The 18,333-nt window shown below is 42.5% G+C and overlaps 2 protein-coding genes across 2 annotated transcripts; both read left to right on the top strand.

Moving 5' to 3' along the window:
- Nucleotides 1-4,813: 4,813 nt before the first annotated feature.
- Nucleotides 4,814-7,590, top strand: LOC119477443 (trace amine-associated receptor 1-like). The gene is made up of 4 exons (XM_037751532.1): nucleotides 4,814-4,892; nucleotides 6,707-6,886; nucleotides 6,956-7,537; nucleotides 7,580-7,590. The coding sequence occupies exons 1-4, from the start codon at nucleotides 4,814-4,816 to the stop codon at nucleotides 7,588-7,590; spliced, it is 852 nt and encodes a 283-aa protein (XP_037607460.1).
- A 4,434-nt stretch (nucleotides 7,591-12,024) lies between these two features.
- LOC119477442 (trace amine-associated receptor 1-like) lies at nucleotides 12,025-14,459 on the top strand. The gene is made up of 2 exons (XM_037751531.1): nucleotides 12,025-12,364; nucleotides 13,435-14,459. Exons 1-2 carry the CDS (start codon nucleotides 12,025-12,027, stop codon nucleotides 14,457-14,459), a joined length of 1,365 nt encoding a protein of 454 aa, XP_037607459.1.
- The last annotated feature ends 3,874 nt before the right edge of the window (nucleotides 14,460-18,333 follow it).

Genomic DNA, 18,333 nt, shown 5'->3' with positions numbered 1-18,333 from the left:
AGAGACAAACGAACCGACCAGGACAGACGGGAACACACAGGCTTAAATACAAGACATGATTACACACAGGTGAAACAAATCAGGGCGGGACAGACAATCAACAAAAGGCGGGAAAACAAACAAAGGTGGGAAGTAAAACCAGACAAGACTCAGGAGGAATGAATTACCAAAATAAAACAGGAAACACCGGAATCATAAAAGACACCAAATCCAAAATCACATAAAAGTAAATAATACCAAGAGACTGGCACAGCCAGAACATGACAACTGAATGTAATGCCATATTGCATAACAAGTTTGGTCGGGGTTGCTGAAGTATAAACTTTCCCGATTCCAATAAAGAGCAGGACAGAGCTACTAACACTACCCCACACTATGATGTAGTAACATCCAGGACCGGCTTCCACGCATTGGGAAAATAGTATGTGATAGTTATGATCTGTTTTTTTTTGTAACGTAACCTATAATCCTGAAAGAGAAAAATGCAGTTAACTAATGAAATACTCGTTTATCTTTTGTAGTAATGCTAGGTGGTGCCAAAAAATGTCCTGAGCCCATTATCCAGAACAGAAGCACATGGCTAATTATTATGCAAAATCAGACCTTTCCAGTCACAATGTCATTTTTCCTACCATGGCAAAAGCATGACCTGTCCTACACTGCCTCTAGTTGGCTTTCCCTGATATTCTTACCCTAAACCAGTGTTTCTCAACGGGGGTGGTACCACCCCCCAGGGGGCGTTCAGAGGACATCGGGGGGCGCTGGAAGAAATATTTTTGTAAGGGGGGCGTTGAGGTGTTCTTGGGGGGCGTTTGAACTACACCAAAGATTCATGAGTTGAAAGTTGCAACTACTTGCAAAAGAATGTGGTCTGCAACATTAGAAAACCTGCCAGTTTACACCAATACAACTAGATGAGACGGTGTATCATCTTTACTTCCGTGTTTCTGTCAGCTTTCTGTAGCACTGCTCCATATGCTGCCTTCACAGGAACAGGTCATCAGAGTATCATCTTCATAAACTTTCACCAACATGGCGTTCACTGTGTCAAGTCAGGAAAATGGAGGCTCTCTTCCTTGGTATTACCCATGGCGGAAATTTAGAGTTTCTTCCTCTTGAAAGCATTAATTTCTCCCGAGGACACACGGTGAACACCATGTTATCGCCGTGGTTACAAATTTACAAGAGGGATATTCCACTCTCGGACTTCCAGTGAAAGCAACTTAGCATCGAGCAAGCAGCCACACACAACCCTCCAGTTTTTCCCGGGAGACTCCCGTTTTTCATTGCTTTCTCTCGGTTTCCTCCCGGAGTCACAATTCTCCCGTATTTCTCCCAATTTATGTCAAATTTTCACACTTTTTTTTTCCTTTTCGTTATCTTTACCTGTTTCTGGAACTGAACAGTGTGTTAAGTCCCTACTGTTGCCACCCGGACGGCAACAGAGCTTCACCAACTGTCTTTTCTCAGGGGAAGAGAGCAGTCTGTGCTCGCGACACAGCTCAGTTTGAGCTCATGTTTAAGCTGCGCTCTCCACAGCGAGCAGGGGCCAGAGTTCAGCTTTGTTCAGTGCAGTGAAAAGCCGTCGCAGCGCTGCGCAAGCCGTTAGAAACAATGTGTTTCAGAGGTCAGTGGTGGCGTTGTCACGTTGTGTCTGAAAGGACCTTCAGTGAGTGAGAGAAGCCCATTCCCTGCACTCATCCTCAGCTGGTCTTCTGATCAACCCCACCTCACATCTTAGCACCCATGAGTGCTAGGGCATTCAGCTGCACTGCTCCCAGGCTCTGGAACTCACTCCCTCCACATATCCAACAGTCTGACACTTTGACAACATTGAAGTTCACACCAGAGGGGTCAATTATTCAGTTTTCTTCCCTGGGAGTTAAAGGTTAAATTAAAAGTTTAACATAAAATGCAGTTGCAGTGAAGTTATTATTTTGTTATTTTCACTCTTTTAAAGTCACCAGAATGCAGGAAACAAAGTCTCTGAAACTCAAATTTTTCTGGGGATGGACCCCCAGACCCTCCAATTAGTTTTAGAAATCCTCTCTTTTTTTTAGGTCTCAAAGTTAGCAAGTATGTTTGTGATACCTAATTAAAGTCTGAAAGTCAAATTTAAAACTCATAAATATATATTCTATTCACATGCTTTTTTAATGATATAACACAGAATAATAATAATACAAATAATAATATAATGAGAATATAAATAAATAATAATTTATAATTTGCGGCTCAAGCTAAAAGATTGGTAATTCTGGGCTTGTCTGTCTGCAGTAACGACACCACTCTACCGTGGTCTGGATCCATCACCGCAGAAGAACCAGAGTCTGGGGCTGTTTCAACCGAACCCGAGGAGTTGTGGTGTTTGAAAAAAGCAAAGCCCAAGACAACAGCCAGCACCTCTCTATGTCATGTCCGAGTGGAGACATGCTCTCTCATCGGCGGGATCAGAGTGGAAGCACCGGTGAGTTCGACCCCATACAGACCAGAGCACTGGTCTGTAATCTGCAAGGGGAAACATGCTGCAAAGCGCCCGTCTCCTCCTCCTCCACCTGTGGATATCCCTCTGGCCAACAAGTTCAACATCCTGAGTCTGCAGGATTTTCCTCCCGTGGAGGAATGCTTCCACCTTCCACCATCTTCTCTGTCTCAAACCTCGGCTTCCAGCGGACCAAGCGCCAAGACCCCCAGCCTGGTCCTTCATCGACACATCCTGACACAGCGGCTATCCATCAACGGGGGTCCCAACATCGGGCTCCATCCCACCACCACCACACCCCTGGAGGCTCAGGTGTGCTCAACGAGAGACAACGCCCTCCCTCGGTGCTTGTTATCAGTACCTCTATGGTCCGCCATATGGCGGTGCGTAGTGGCCGGACCTTCTGCTACGCAGGTGCCTGCCTACTCTGGCTGTCTGCTGTCTCTCTGTCAAAAAGTCCAAGATCCATCTGCACATGCCAGGATCCACGCCAAGCAAAAACAACTTTTCAATGAGCTGTTGGGGCAGGATTGTGTTAAATGCCGAGCTGAAATCAATGAACAGGATCCTGGCATAAGTGTTCTTGTTCTCCAGATGCGTCAGAGTGAGGTGGAGCAGAGTGGAGATGGCATCCTCTGTAGAACGGTTCGCTCTGTATGCAAACTGCAACGGGTCCAAACTTGTTGTGAGGCATGACTTGATGTGATTCATGACAAGCCGCTCCAAGCATTTCATGACTATAGGGGTCAAGGCTACAGGGCGGTAGTCATTCATGGAGGCTGGATTCGGCGATTTGGGCAGAGGTATTATGGTGGCGCTTTTGAGACAGATGGGCACTCTGGCTTGGCTGAGGGAGATGTTGAATATGTCCGTGAAGACATCCTTCAGCTGTTCTGCACATTCCCTCAGCACACAACCTGGGATGTGATCTGGACCAGCAGCCTTTCGAGGGTTGATGTTGGAGAAGACCCTCTTTACGCTGTCTGCGGTCAGCTGCAGTGCCTGGTTGGTGGGAGGCAGTGCCCGCCTTTGTGCTGCTCTGTTGTTGTCTGTAATCTCAAACCGAGAGAAAAAGGTGTTGAGGTTATCTGGTAGGGAGGGGTCATTGTCCGTTGCCCGTACAGTAGGCTTGTAGCCTGTAGCTCTCTGGAATCCCTGCCATAAGCTCCTTGTGTCCTTGGTGTCGGTGAAATTGCTGGACAGCTTTTTCCCATATGCCCTTTTCGCCTCTCTGATTCCTCTTTTTAGGTTGTTCCTTGCCATATTGTACGCTTCAGTGTCACCAGATCTGAATGCAGCATCACGAAGCCTCAGTAAGGAGCGAACCTCCCCAGTCAGCCAAGATTTATCAGTGGGACGCAGCTTGACAGTTTTTGTAAGTCACATCATCAATGCATTATGCACGTATTGTCTGTAGGCCATGCAAGACAAGTAGCCATCTTGTCTTTGTCCCTCTCCCTCTCTCTCTCACACACACAAAAAAACATACACATGCTCACAATGTGTTTGGTTTGTTTAGTTTAGTTATTTAGTTAGATTAATATTGTGTTTTAAACCTTTATTAACTTGTAAATAAATGTTTGTGGATTATACATGCTGGTCTGTCTTATATTGTACACGAGTGAATAATGCCAACCACTGCTGTGTCAAGAACTCCAATATCCTTCAACCTTTACTATCTATTTTGGTTATAGTTATTAATTTAATTATTAATCAAAGTTACAAATTGATAGTTTAGCATATTTAATGAGACTTATCTATGAGACTACATTAATGTGCTATCATTTCCTCTTTGTTTCAAAGAATAGTGCCCCGAGGATGATTTAATATAAATGAAATCATATTATTCAATATAATTAATAATTATTTTGATAATTATTTACTTTTGATAGACATTTTAATGTCTTTTGAGCTTATGTGCCATGTCATTTTGTGCCCTGTTATTATTATATATTGATAATTTATTAATATTAATTTTATTGATATTGATAATTATCTTTAATATTTTCTAATAAATAGACCAGGTCCTATCTGCATCCCCAACAAGTACAATGGCAGCAGCAAATCAAGAGAGGGCAGTGAAAGAATTCATCGTACAAAAACATGTATGGGTCCATTCCCCACAGTTTGACTACCACATCCCATATCACATCCAGGGCCTGATCACAAGCTACTTCAGAGATATGTGTTTACCAAAATATTCAACTGCTCTGTTCCAACATGCCTTAAATCCTCTGCCATCTGTGCCCAAAATAATCATCTGCCGCCCTTGGATGGCCAGGATGTCTGCTTCTGCTGCCGTGGCTGGCAGCATCGGGCCGAGGCCGACTCATGCCCCACCTGCCTTGCGTTCCCTCGGGAGAAGCAAAAGGCTCCTTGTGCACAGCACACAAGCCCAGCCAGCTCCACTGTCAGGACTCTTTCATGTGACCTTTGCTTTTACTCTGTAACAGATGTGACTTGAAATGTAGCAAAGTACTGGTACATAGTTGACATTTTACCTCTGCATTTAACCCTAAGCATTTGTGAGCAGTAGGCTGCTGTCAGCGCCAGGGGAGCAACTTGGGGTTCAGTGTCTCGCTCAAAGACATGCGGACATGTTATACAGGTTCGAGCTGCCAACCTTGTGATTAAAGGATGACCCCCCCCCACACACACTTACGTGGTGGACACACATCCAACGTCAGGAGCGCGTGGCGGCTGCGTGGCATGTTGTTTTTTATTTCGGCGTCCATGTTAACAAATTAGAGCAGCCACACCGCCTGCATGAGACGCGCGTCAAACGTTATTCTATTTTCGATTCTATTTATAGAATAGAGGTCTCGCCTATTTTTCACGCGAGCCGCGCACGTCTCAGCTGCGTCTCACTGCAGCAACAGACAGTGAAGGTGATCTATTGACTGTATATTATCACCATACCAGCAAGATTACTACAGTTTACATGTCTAGACATCTGTAGAATATGTCACAGACAGTGAAAGTGATCTATTGACAGTATATTAACATCATATCAGCAAGACTTTACTACAGTTTTGATGTCTATCTGTAGAACATGTTACGGAGAGGAAAAAAGTAAAGAATTATTTTTAAATCAACACTTCCTGCATTCATTTCAAAATAAAAGCCCTCCGGCATTTTTTCTATCGACCGAATTCCTTCATTTGTTAACACAAGGCTTTTATTCTGAAATATGAGCAGTCAGTGCTGTGGAACACGCAGTCACTTTGAGAGCTCCATGAATCGATAAAGTATAGGGTTTAAATCAACACTTCCTGCTTTCATTTTGAAATAAAAGCCCTCAAGCGTTTTTTCTGTGGACAGAATCCCTTCATTTGTTAACGCGAGGCTTTTATTCTGAAATATGTGCCGGACAGTGTTCTAGAACATAGAGTGACTTGGAGAGTTCCATGAATGAATATAGTACTGAGTTTTAATTGTGGATTATTACTATTATTTACAAATTATCACACGTTTCTTAACCTTTCTCTGTCTAAAATAAATACAAATCACATTTATCATTAAGTTAAATGGCCATTAAAAGGCAAACTCTATGTAGAAAGAAAGGGCTGACAGCAGCAGCAAAAACGCAGCAGATACGCGGCCGACACGCAGCTACTGCGAACACCAGACACGTGTATCACGCAGCCACCACGCCATGCAGCCGCCACGCGCCCCTGAGGTTGTATATGTGCCCCAAGCTTAAAGCCACAGCCACCACAATAAAATTGTTTCTTAAAGTTGCAGTGATCCATTTAAAAGATAACTTCATGTGTGGTAAATTAAACACACACATGCACATACACAAGGAGTTGTAAGATTACTCATCATTTTTAGTCTACATTAAATGCCACTCCCTTGAACCTGATATGCTAATGAGTCCAGAAAAAATAAATATAATCTCAGAATACTGCTCAGCTGCACAGAGGCTAAGGACCCCTGTCAGTACAGATGCACAAACTAGGATTAATAGGCATGGTGTGAAACATACCGAGCTCTAACATTCACTGAAAAATCTCTCTATACAGAAAACTGATACTGTTATATTTTCTTGATTAAAGGCATTTTGTTGCAAATGTTATCTCAGTATTAGTGATCATTTATGCATGGAACTTAAATCCTTTCTCAACAGGTCTGATGATTTCTGTAATGAATCAGCAAATATATCTGGCATGACAGCAGTTACAACTTCATATTTATTATGTATATTCGTTGGCTGTTTATCAGTTCTTATAATGTGTGGAAACCTTCTTGTAATAATCTCCATCATTTACTTCCAACAGCTCCACACTCCTACAAACTATCTGATCCTCTCTCTGGCTTTGGCTGACCTGCTTGTTGGGGTTTTAGTTTTACCTTTTAGTGTTATACTGGCTGTATGCTCATGTTGTTTTCTCGACTCACTCTGTAAGGTACGAAGCACCTTTGATATGCTTCTGTGCGCATCCTCTATTTTGAACCTGTGTTGTATATCTGTTGACAGATATTACGCAGTGTGTCAGCCTCTGAGGTACAGAAGTAAAATAAATGTCCGTACTATTGTCAACATGATCCTAGTGAGCTGGACTGTTTCTGCACTAATTGGAATTGGAAACACAATTTGGGGACTGAGCAAAGGGCAATCTAATATATGTCTTTTATTTCAAGATAAAAGTAAGCCTACTGCAATTATGGGAGCAATTTTTATGTTTTACCTCCCAGCTATCGTAATGTTCTCCATCTACCTAAAGATTTTTATGGTGGCACAGAGACAGGCACGCAGCATCCAGAACACAACCTGTCAAAACAAAAAGTCTGGAGCAACTATCAGTAAAATGGAGAGAAAGGCCACTAAAACTCTGGCTATTGTGATGGGAATATTTCTAATCTGTTGGACTCCTTTCTTTCTTTGTACCTCCTTTCACCTTTTCAATAATAACGCAATACCACCGCCTGTGATTCAAATGTTTAAGTGGCTTGGATGGTCAAATTCAATGCTCAATCCATTTGTCTATGGTTTCTTTTACACCTGGTTTCGAACAGCTTTCAGAATGATCATTACTGGCAAAATATTTCAAGGTAATTTCACTAATTATAAACTTTTTTGACTGTGACATGTAGTGCTGTCATGATATATACTGTACATCACCCATGATATGGTTTGACCCTTAAGTTTAGCTCCTCTTTTCCACTGCATGTCATATATTTACACCAAAATTGCCACTGTACTATACAGTATCTGTTTGTACAGATGTATGAGATGTAATCTCAGTGTGAATGTCTGTAAATAAATGTAGGATTGTTACAACCCGGAGTTGGTGTAGGGGTAAAGGGAGTAACATTGAGCCGATGTTATCAGGCAATCACTTGTTTATTGATGGGTGATTGATTAAAGCAAAATAAAACATACAATGGATTGAATTATAACAACTGAAAACGAGGGTTTAGGGTGGCCGAAACGGAGAAAAACAAAAGGCACACACCCTAGCCCTGAACGATCCTAACCATCAGACAAATTATGCCACTGCTCTATGCACACTGAAATACAAACAAAACGAGTACCTCAACTAGTTAACATTCAGGTTAACAATTCTTCACTATCTAAAGTCCACTGACTCCAGTAGAACTTATACACAACACTAACAATCGAGAGGCACGGGGAACAGATCAATTGAAATCACTGCCCGCCTTGGTCTAGTCACAGCTGGCCTTTAATTCTTTCCACGCGGCCCAGCCGGCTGGTGATTGGCTAATCACATGTGACGTGTCAGAGGCAGGACCACAAACGGCGGGAAACGAAGGGCATCCACCTGAGGGCGTTCCGGAGGCGTGGCCCTGAAGGGAATCCCCAAGACGTGACGTCGTCTTGGAGCAACGGGACAGCAGAGCGCACCAAAAGAAAAGAGCACAGGGAGAGCGCCGCACAGCAACATACAACAATACAAACAATAACGAACAGTCACTTCTGAGACCGTAACAAGGATCCATATATCTCATTGTGTCTCAGTTTGTATTCAGTTATTATCCTTCTGCAGACACTGTCTCCGTATGTTGATAGTGACATAATTCTGAACAACAATTTCAGTCTTTGAACATTACTTTACAATTAAAAGGAAGCTGCACCACCCTGCACGCTTACATGACATATCTGGTTCTGCCAGCTTCCTGCTAGCTGTATGTGGCTGTAATAATGAATATATTGGCTGTAATTCATCACTTTTATTATTTTACAATACACCCATGGGCTGTATGCTGTAAGCCTGTATCGTGGTGGATGTATCAATGTCTTTGTTCCAAAATAACCGGCTATCAGCCAGGGCTCAACCTCTTACATCCATGGTCTGTGGTCTATTGGACATAGATTTTGGAGGTCTTTGACATGAAAAAGTTTGAGATTGCTCTCAAAATTTGTTTGCTGATTTTTCTAATTTCCATTTATATCCATCGTTCACTTTATGATCCTCTGAAAAGCGGCTGGGCAAAAAAGTTTAATAAATAAATAAATAAATAAGTCAGTAAGTAAATAGTTATAATAATATGCATATTTATTATACATTTATTTTGAGCCATTTCGGTAGTGACAAACGGCGGTCCGTCGGATTTTTCATCGTCGGTTCATTTCACAAGTTTCATTAATGCGTTAAAGAAATTAGTGGTGTTAAAAGGAATTTGTGTTAACAAGTAATTTTTCACTTTAACTTTGACAGCCTTAGTAAAATGTACTTGGATAAAAGTAAGTCAGTTCAAATGCACCATGAGGAAATGTTACTGTGTAACATTTTAAAAGGGGAGGTGGAAGGAGGGTAACGAAAAAGATGTATATAATGATGATGTTACACAATAGACATATTAACTTAAAGACAAAGTTGGGCTAAAAAATAAAGTGCATTAACATGTCAATGTATAGACATCATACCACAGAATGAGGGGTAGAACTAACAAAAATGTATTGATAAAAATGAAGGTGATGAAAATGGACGAAAAATGGTGTCGTAAAAACAGATGTATAATGCAAAGTGGAGTGATAAATTATCAATTGATTTGACTAATTTAAAGCCGATTTGATTAAGACAATCGTGATATGATGAAAACAGAGCCATGTTTCAACATTTATCCCGTCTTACATCCATTATTCATGATTCACAACACAAAATTGACATTTATCATTAAATGAAAGTGGCCTCAATGGTGGGAGTAACAAAAATAATTAAAGAAAAATTAAATGATGAAAATGCTAATGAATCAATAATGGAAATGTATGTGAATTGAAAAAAAAGAGTGATAAATTGTCAATTGATTTCCATCCATCCATCCATCCATTTTCTTCCACTTATCCTGGGCCGGGTCGCGGTGGCAGCAGGCTAATCAGGGAATTCTAGACATCCCTCTCCCCAGCAACATTTTCCAGCTCTTCCTGGGGGACTCCGCCAGCGTTTTCTGGGTCTATCCCGGGGCCTCTTACTAGTTGGACGTGCCCGGAAAACCTCCAAAGGGAGGTGTCCAGGAGGCATCCTGATCAGGTGCCCGAACCAACTCAGTTGGCCCTTTTCGACTCGAAAGAGCAGCGGCTCTACTCCGAGCTCCCTCCGGATGTCTGTGTCACCCTATCGCTGAGGCTGAGCCCAGCCCCCCTACGGAGGAAGCTCATTTCGGCTGCTTGTATCCGCGAGCTCATTCTTTCAGTCACTACCCAAAGCTCAAGACCATAGGTGAGGGTTGGAATGTAGATGGAATGGCTCAGCTCCCTTTTCATCACAACGGTCAGGTATAGCGCCCGCATAACTGTCAACGCTGCATCAAACCACCTGTCCATCTCCCGCTCCATTTTTCCCTTACTCGTAAACAAGACCCCGAGATACTTCAACTCCTTCGCTTGGGGCAAGGACTCACTCCCCACTGGTTTCCAGCAGAGAACCATGGCCTCAGACTTGGAGGTACTGACTCTTATCCTGCTCTCTTCACACTTGGCTGCAAACCGCCCCAGTGCATGCTGCAGGTCACAGTTCCATGAAGCCAACAGAACCACATCATCTGCAAAGAGCAGAGACGCAATTCTGAAGTCCCCGAACCGGACACTCTCCTCCCCCCGGCTACGCCTTGAGATCCTGTCAATGAAAATCACAAACAGTATCGGTGACAAGGGAAAACCCTGGCGGAGGCCAACACCCACTGGAAACGTGTTTGACTTTGTGCTGAGTATACAGACACAACTTTTACTTTGGTTATACAAGAACCAGATGGCTCGTAACAGTACCCCATATTCCCGTAGTACCCCCCACAGGACTCCCCGGGGGACATGGTCGTAAGCCTTCTCTATGTCCACAAAACACATGTAGACTGAATGGGCAAACTCCCACGACCCCTCCAACAGCCCCGCAAGGGTAAAGAGCTGGTCCACTGTTCCACAGCTAGGACAGAATCCGCATTGCTCCTCCTGAATCCGAGGATTGACAATCAGTCGGAGTCTCTTTTCCAGCACCCTAGAATAAACTTTTCCTGGGAGGCTGAGCAGTGTGATACCCCGGTAATTGGAGCACACCCTCAAGTCCCCCTTTTTAAAATTGGAACCACCACCCCGGTCTGCCATGCCACAGGTACTATACCCGACCTCCACGCGACACTGAAGAGGCGTGTCAGCCAATACAGCCCAACAATGACCAGAGCCTTCATTATCTCAGGACGAATCTCATCCACCTCTGGCGCCTTGCCACTGAGGAGCTTTTTGATTACCACAGCAACCTCTGCCAAGAATATGGACAAGCCTTCCCCCGAGTCTTCAAACTCTGCCTCCTCTACGGAGGACTTGTTGGTTAGGTTCAGGAGTTCCTCAAAGTGCTCTTTCCACTGCTCGATGATATCCCCAGTCCGGGTCTGCAGTTCTCCTCCCCTGCTGAACACAGCCTGAGTCAAGCCCTGCTTTCCCTTTCTGAGTCATCTAACGGTTTGCCAGAACTTCCTTTAGGCCAACCGAAAGTCCATCTCCATGGTCTCCTCCAACTTCTCCCACAACCGGGTTTTTGTTTCTGTGACCGCTGCAGCTGCAGCCCTTCTAGCCAACCAGTACCTGTCAGCTGTTTCCGGGGACCCCCGAACCAACCAAGATGCGTACTTCTTCAGCTTGACGGCCTCCTTCACAACCAGCGGGTTCTTCGGTTGCCGCCACGACAGGCCCAGATGACCTTCCTGCCACAACTACTAGCAACGACTTCCACAATGGAGGCTTTGAACATGGCCCACTCGGATTCCATGTCCCCAGCCTCCCCCGGGATGTGCGAAAAATTATTCCAGAGGTGGGAGTTGAAGACCTCGTTCACAGGGGCCTCAGCCATACGTTCCCAGTTCATCCTCACTACACGTTTCCCCCCTCATCTGGTCCAACTCACTTCAAGCTGGTGATCAGTTGACAGCTCTGATCCTCTCTTCACCCGAGTGTCCAAGACATACGGCCGCAGATCTGATGGTACCAGAACACTCTAGACCAACGATCGATGATCGACTTAGTGGTTGTATCAAGTACACTTGTGAACAGCCCTATGATTGAACATGGTGTTTGTTATAGACAATCCATGACTAGCACAGAAGTCCAACAACAAAACACCACTCAGTTTCAGATCAGACGGGCCGTTCCTCCTAATCACCGCCATCCAGGTTTCTCCATTGTTGCCCATGTGAGCATTGAAGTCCCCCAGGAGAACTATATAGTCCCTGGTTGGCGCCCTTTCCAGGACGCCAGCCAGAGACTCCCTCTCGTTCACCGGGGACAACTCCAACACAACGCCACTCAGCTGTGGCTTGTGAGTAACCCCACACCCGCCCGGCGCCTCCCACCCTGGGCAACTCCGGAAAAGGCGAGAGTCCAGCCCCTCTCCAGGAGTGTGGTTTCAGAACCAGAGCTATATGTAGTTGGTACCGCTCCACATTAACCGCACCAGCTCCGGTTCCTTCCCCGCAAGAGAGGTGACGTTCCATGTGCCAAGAGCCAGTCTGCGATGGCGGGTCCGCACACCCAGATCCCCGCCTTTGCATGCAGCCCGACTGCCATTGCACCCGACCCCAATGCTTATGTCTGTGGGGGGCGGGCCCACAGGGTGGCGGCTCCATGATGCCTTTTCGGGCTGTGCCCAGCCAGGCCCCATGGACCAAGGCCCTGCCACCAGATACTCGCCAGCGAGTCCCCCTCCCTGGTCTGACTCCAGGAGGGGGTCCCCGGTCTCCCTTGTCCGGGTGAGGTTGCTCCAGTTGATGTAGTCCAATTCATTGAGGTATGTGAATAGCTCTTGGTCTGGCCTCTCCTCTGCCTTTGGAGACCCTACCAGGAGCTAATGCGCCCCAACAGCACAGCTCCCAGGATCACTGGGGCACACAAACTCCTCCACCACAATAAGGTGGCAATTCATTGATAAACTTAATTTTGTTTAAAACAGTGTCGCTTTTTCAGAGCACATTCTTTTTTTCAGATTACCCATCTCATGCACTACTCTCAAAGAATATAGTGACTGTTTTATATAAATAAGCTTTTTAAATCATATTTGCTCCATTTCTCCCCACTGCAGCTTTAAGCACCGCTATTACTGTTTGCCAACCTTGTAATTAAAGGATGACCTGCTCTCTCACCTGAGCCACAGTCACCCCAATAAAATTGTTTCTTAAAGTTGCAGTGATTCATTTAAAAGATAACTTAATGTATGCAAGATTAAACGCACACATGTACATACACAAGGAGTTGTAAGATTACTCATCATTTTGATCTACATTAAATGCCACTCCCTTGAAACTGATATGCTAATGAGCCCAGACAAAAATAAACCTAATCTCAGAATACTGCTCAACTGCACAGAGGCCAAGGACCCCTGTCAGCACAGATGCCCAAACTAGGATTAATAGGCATGATGTGAAACATACCAAGCTCTAACATTGACCAAAAAATCTCTCTATACAGAAAACTGATACTGTTGTGTTATATTTCTTGATTTAAGGAATTTGTTGCAAATATTATCTCAGTATTAATGATCATTTATGCATGGAACTTAAATCATTTATCAACAGGTCTGATGATTTCGGTAATGAATCAGCAAATGTATCTGGCATGACAGCAGTTACAACTTCATATTTATTGTGTATTTTTGTTGGCTGTTTATCAGTTCTTATAATATGTGGAAACCTTCTTGTAATAATCTCCATCATTTACTTCCAACAGCTCCACACTCCTACAAACTATCTGATCCTCTCTCTGGCTGTGGCTGACCTGCTTGTTGGGGTTTTAGTTTTACCTTTTAGTGTTACACTGGCTGTATGCTCATGTTGTTATTTTGACTTACTCTGTAAGGTACGAGGCATCTTGGACATGTTTCTGTGCACATGTTCTATTTTGAATTTATGTTGTATATCTGTTGACAGATATTACGCAGTGTGTCAGCCTCTGAGGTACAGAAGTAAAATAAATGTCCATGTTATTGTGATCATGATCCTGGTGAGCTGGACTGTTTCTGCAATATTTGGAATTGGAAACATGATTCAGGGAATGAACCAAGGCCAATCTAACAGGTGTGGTTTATTTCAACATACAATAAAGCGTACTGCATTTATGGGAACAATTTTTACCTTTTACCTCTCAGCTATCGTAATGTTCTCCATCTACCTAAAGATTTTTATGGTGGCGCAGAGACAGGCACGCAGCATCCAGAACACAACCTGTCAAAACAAAAAGTCTGGAGCAACTGTCAGCAAGATGGAGAAAAAGGCCACTAAAACTCTGGCTATTGTGATGGGAATATTTCTAATCTGTTGGACTCCTTTCTTTCTTTGTATCTCCTCTTACCTTCTGAACAATGACACAATACCAATTCCTGTGATTAACCTTTTAAAGTGGTTTGGATGGTCAAATTCAATGCTCAATCCATTTGTCTGTGGTTTCTTTTACACCTGGTTTCGAAAAGCTTTCAGAATGATCATTTCTGGCAAAATATTTCAAGGTGATTTTACTAAGTATAAGCTCCTTTGACTCTATCATATAGTGCTGATATGTTGCTAATGATGTAGTTTGACCCTGAAGGTTATCTTATCCACTCTTGTTCCACTGCATGTCATATATTTACACCAAAATTGCCACTGTACTTTTACTACAGTATCTGTTTGCACAACTCAGTGCGTAGATTAAGAGGCTGAAACAATATGTAATCTTTTGTGATCTTACAATTGTGAATGTCTGTAAATAAATGTAGGATCTATACTGTACATCTCATTGTGTCCCATTTAGTTTTTATTCAGAGCAGTCATTATCTTTCTGTAGACACTGCCTCCGTATGTTGAATGCAGGAGTGTCATACTCCTGAACAATATTTGAGCCTTTGAACATTACTTTACAATTAAAAGGAAGGCCCTTGCTATAGCACACAACGTTTTAAACTGACCTGGAAGGAATTAATGAATGGTGAAATGATCTTTCCTTTACAGTAGTTTTCTTTCAGCGACTTCATCATTTTTTTTTGACTGCAGATGGTAAAGGGATTAAGAAATAGATGGAACTTTCATCATTCTAAATATTATTAAATACACTACTGAATGAGTGTATTTACAGTAAGGTGTAAATCAGTCATTTTAATCCCGTCGGATTTTGAAGGAGTTGATTAAAAATCGCAAGTTTCATTAATCCGTTAAAGAAATGAGTGGCGTTCAAACGAATTTGCGTTAATACGTTATTATCACGTTAACTTTGACAGCCCTAGTACAAATGTACTTCGATAAAAATAATTCAGGTCAAATGTACTCTGAGTAAATGTTACTGCGTAACACTTTTAAAAGGAAAAGGGGGGGTGGAAGGAGGGTAAAGAAAAAGATGTATACGATGATGATGTTATAGGATAGACATAATTGAGACACAAATTAAAGACAAAGTTAGGTGGAACTAACAAAAATTAATTGATAAAAGTGGAGGTGATGAATTTGCATGTGAATTGAAAAATGGAGCCGTAAAAATGGATGTATAATGAAAAATGGAGTGATACATTATCAAGTGATTTGATTAATTTTAAGACAATTTGATTAAGACAATCGTGATATGATGAAAATAGAGCCATGTTTCATAATTTTCCCCGTCTTACATTCATTATTCATAATTTTTCCTTGGTTTTACGGCTCTCCACATTCTTGAGTGGCTCACAAATAGTCAGATAAACAGATACACATTCAAACTGTGAATAAGGCTAAATGAAATGGACATTTAATGCAGATTAACATGTACTTTAATTGATGTGATGCTGAGCTAACATATGTTCTAATAACAGGAAATTGTTGACGTAACAAATTAAACCAAAGCAAGTTAAACTGACCAAAGACTGTAGAACAAAGCCTATCCTTTTATTAATCACTTGGTCCCTCTACATGTTATTTCTATATATGTACTGTATATTATACGTCCCCGAAGAGCTTAAACTGAAATTTGGGTACACACTAACGCCTCAGTTAATCTTATATTTTGATATATGTTTTTAATCCACTTAAAGTGTATTACACCTTTTAATGTTGATTTTGAACCATACATAAATTGACTCCTTTTTACTGTTACATTGTTTATATGCTGGAACAAAATATAGAATGAAGTTCATGATAATCAACTCTGTTTACATTTCCCCTAGCTTCATGTCGTCTAAGTTGAATTCTAACTGTTATGTTGGTAACTTTTATCTCATCAAAGCCCACAGAATCCCACTGAGACAGCAGCCTTTCTGTTTCAGAGCGACCACTCCTTCTTCTCTGTTGCTCTCATTTGGACTGACTGTTTTGATATTGTTGGTGAAATCTGACTCAGGAGAAAAAGGCTGGTTAAGATGCAAAAGACCCTTTATTTGCATAAAAGATTTAAGCCTTGCGTCTCTGCAGTCAACACAAAATTGATTCATATTTCTGGGTACATTGATATATCAAAAACATCATAACACAACAGACCCTACCCTTGGCTCCTTTAATTAATGTAATGATTAATCCCCTTTTGATACGTTTTTACCGTAAATTCCAGATTTGACCTGTTTGGTGTTAGCAAGGTAACTTCAGGGTTAACCCAGGGTTTTCCGTCCTACAAAGGTGGATAACTTCTTACCGGGGTAGAACGCCATGGTAACTTATGCTGAACAGCTAACCTGGTATGGAGCATGTTATGTTCCATATAAGAGATCAACTTGTATAAAAGGGTAGAGCTCGGTGCGCAGATCGTATAATAATATTACACACATATGAAGAAGTTTAAGTCATAATGTAGGCTAAAACAACCCAGTTTAAACTGACAAATGGAGGAAGGACAGCTGGATTTATGGTGTGGGTGTTTACTGCTTTGAATTATGTTTTTATATTTATTTTTTTACTTGCTCTTAAATCCGTTTCACACCGCCAGAGATAGGGACACAGGACAAAGAAGGCTGAAATGGCCTTATGCTGAATTGAAATGCTGAAATTAAAATTAAACTATGAACAATTGCCAACAATACTATGCCACACACGGGGCATCATTATGTTGGGGACGCAAGTAAGAGCTGGTCTAGTTATTAGAAAATATAAAAGATTATTAGCAATATCAATGAAATTAATAATAACAAATAATAAATAGATTAATAATATTAACAAAAAATACTAAATTATCAATATATATTAATAAAAACATAGCACCCAATTATGTTGTTACATAAGCTCAAAAAGGCAATAAAATTGCTATCAAATGTAATTAATAATTATCCAAATAATTATTAATTATATTGAATAATATGATTTAATTTATATTAAATCAGCTCGGGGGAACCACATTTTGAAACAAAGAGAAAATTATCCAATTAAGCCAATTAATTTAGTGTCACAGATAAGTCTCATTATGTTATGTTCTGGTTTAAACAACAGCGTGGACTCAAATGCAGCACACAAAGAGACGTATTAAAGTATGAACAAAAATGAATATTTATTTTAACAAAAAGGTTCCAGGTAGATCCAGGAGCAGAGAGCAGGAGTGAGCAGGCAGGTCTTGAAGCAGCCACAGCAGGCAGGAGAACAGACCTGAGTATAGAGCAATAAAAAAAACGAGGTTTAGTCCAAACAAGTCCAAAAAGAAACACAAGAGCAACCGCAGAGACAAGAGTACAAAATCTAGGAGCCTGATTTAGTGACTGTACCACTGTGGGTGACGGAACGATCTGGCGATGAGTTGTAGGAAAACCGGGGTAGATATACTGCTGGTGATTGTGATGATTGATTTCAGCTGCTCCTGCATGCCCGCCCAGAGGAGGAGTAGGAGGAGGAGACAGAAGGCCACATCTCCCAACACACAGACAGACTAGACAAACAGGGAAACATAAACAGGAGACACAAGGGCAGGGAAACAAAGGAAACAAGGAAAACCTAAGCTGCCAATCTGAATACATGACAGTACCTCCCCCTTAACGAGAGCCTCCAGGCTATCTTCCAGGTTTCTCAGGATGAGCCTGATGAAACTCCCGAACCATAGCAGCATCCAGGATGCGGGAACGAGGTACCCAGGAGCGCTCCTCTGGGCCGTATCCCTCCCAGTCCACCAGATACTGAAACCCCCGGCCTCGGCGTCTAACATCCATCAGTCGCCTGACCGTATACGCTGGCTGGTTGTCAATGATCTGGGCGGGAGGAGGGGGATTGGTTGGAGGGACCAGAGGACTGGTGAGGACCGGTTTCAACTGGGAGACATGGAACAAAGGATGAATCCTTAGGGATTTAGGCAGGATGAGTCTGACTGTGGAAGGGTTAATAATTCTCTCTATCTCAAATGGTCCGATGAAACGAGGAGCCAGTTTTCTGGAGTCAGTCTTCAACAGAATGTCTCTGGAGGACAACCAAACTCTCTGACCTGGGATGTAGACAGG

The sequence above is a fragment of the Sebastes umbrosus genome, chromosome 18, assembly GCF_015220745.1.
Source record: "Sebastes umbrosus isolate fSebUmb1 chromosome 18, fSebUmb1.pri, whole genome shotgun sequence".
Taxonomy (NCBI): domain Eukaryota; kingdom Metazoa; phylum Chordata; class Actinopteri; order Perciformes; family Sebastidae; genus Sebastes; species Sebastes umbrosus.
Note: the sequence above shows the minus strand (reverse complement) of the source record. Positions and strands in the feature narration are given on the sequence as shown.

Excerpts from the sequence above, each read along its gene's own strand:
- LOC119477443 (XM_037751532.1), top strand. The coding sequence starts at position 4,814 with ATGCCCCACCTGCCTTGCGTTCCCTCGGGAGAAGCAAAAGGCTCCTTG. Across the intron at positions 4,893-6,706 it reads CAAGCCCAGCCAGCTCCACT|TTCTTATAATGTGTGGAAAC; the intron begins GTCAGGACTCTT and ends GCTGTTTATCAG. Across the intron at positions 6,887-6,955 it reads TTGTTTTCTCGACTCACTCT|TTGACAGATATTACGCAGTG; the intron begins GTAAGGTACGAA and ends GTTGTATATCTG.
- LOC119477442 (XM_037751531.1), top strand. The coding sequence starts at position 12,025 with ATGACTAGCACAGAAGTCCAACAACAAAACACCACTCAGTTTCAGATC. Across the intron at positions 12,365-13,434 it reads ACCAGAGCTATATGTAGTTG|GAATTTGTTGCAAATATTAT; the intron begins GTACCGCTCCAC and ends TCTTGATTTAAG.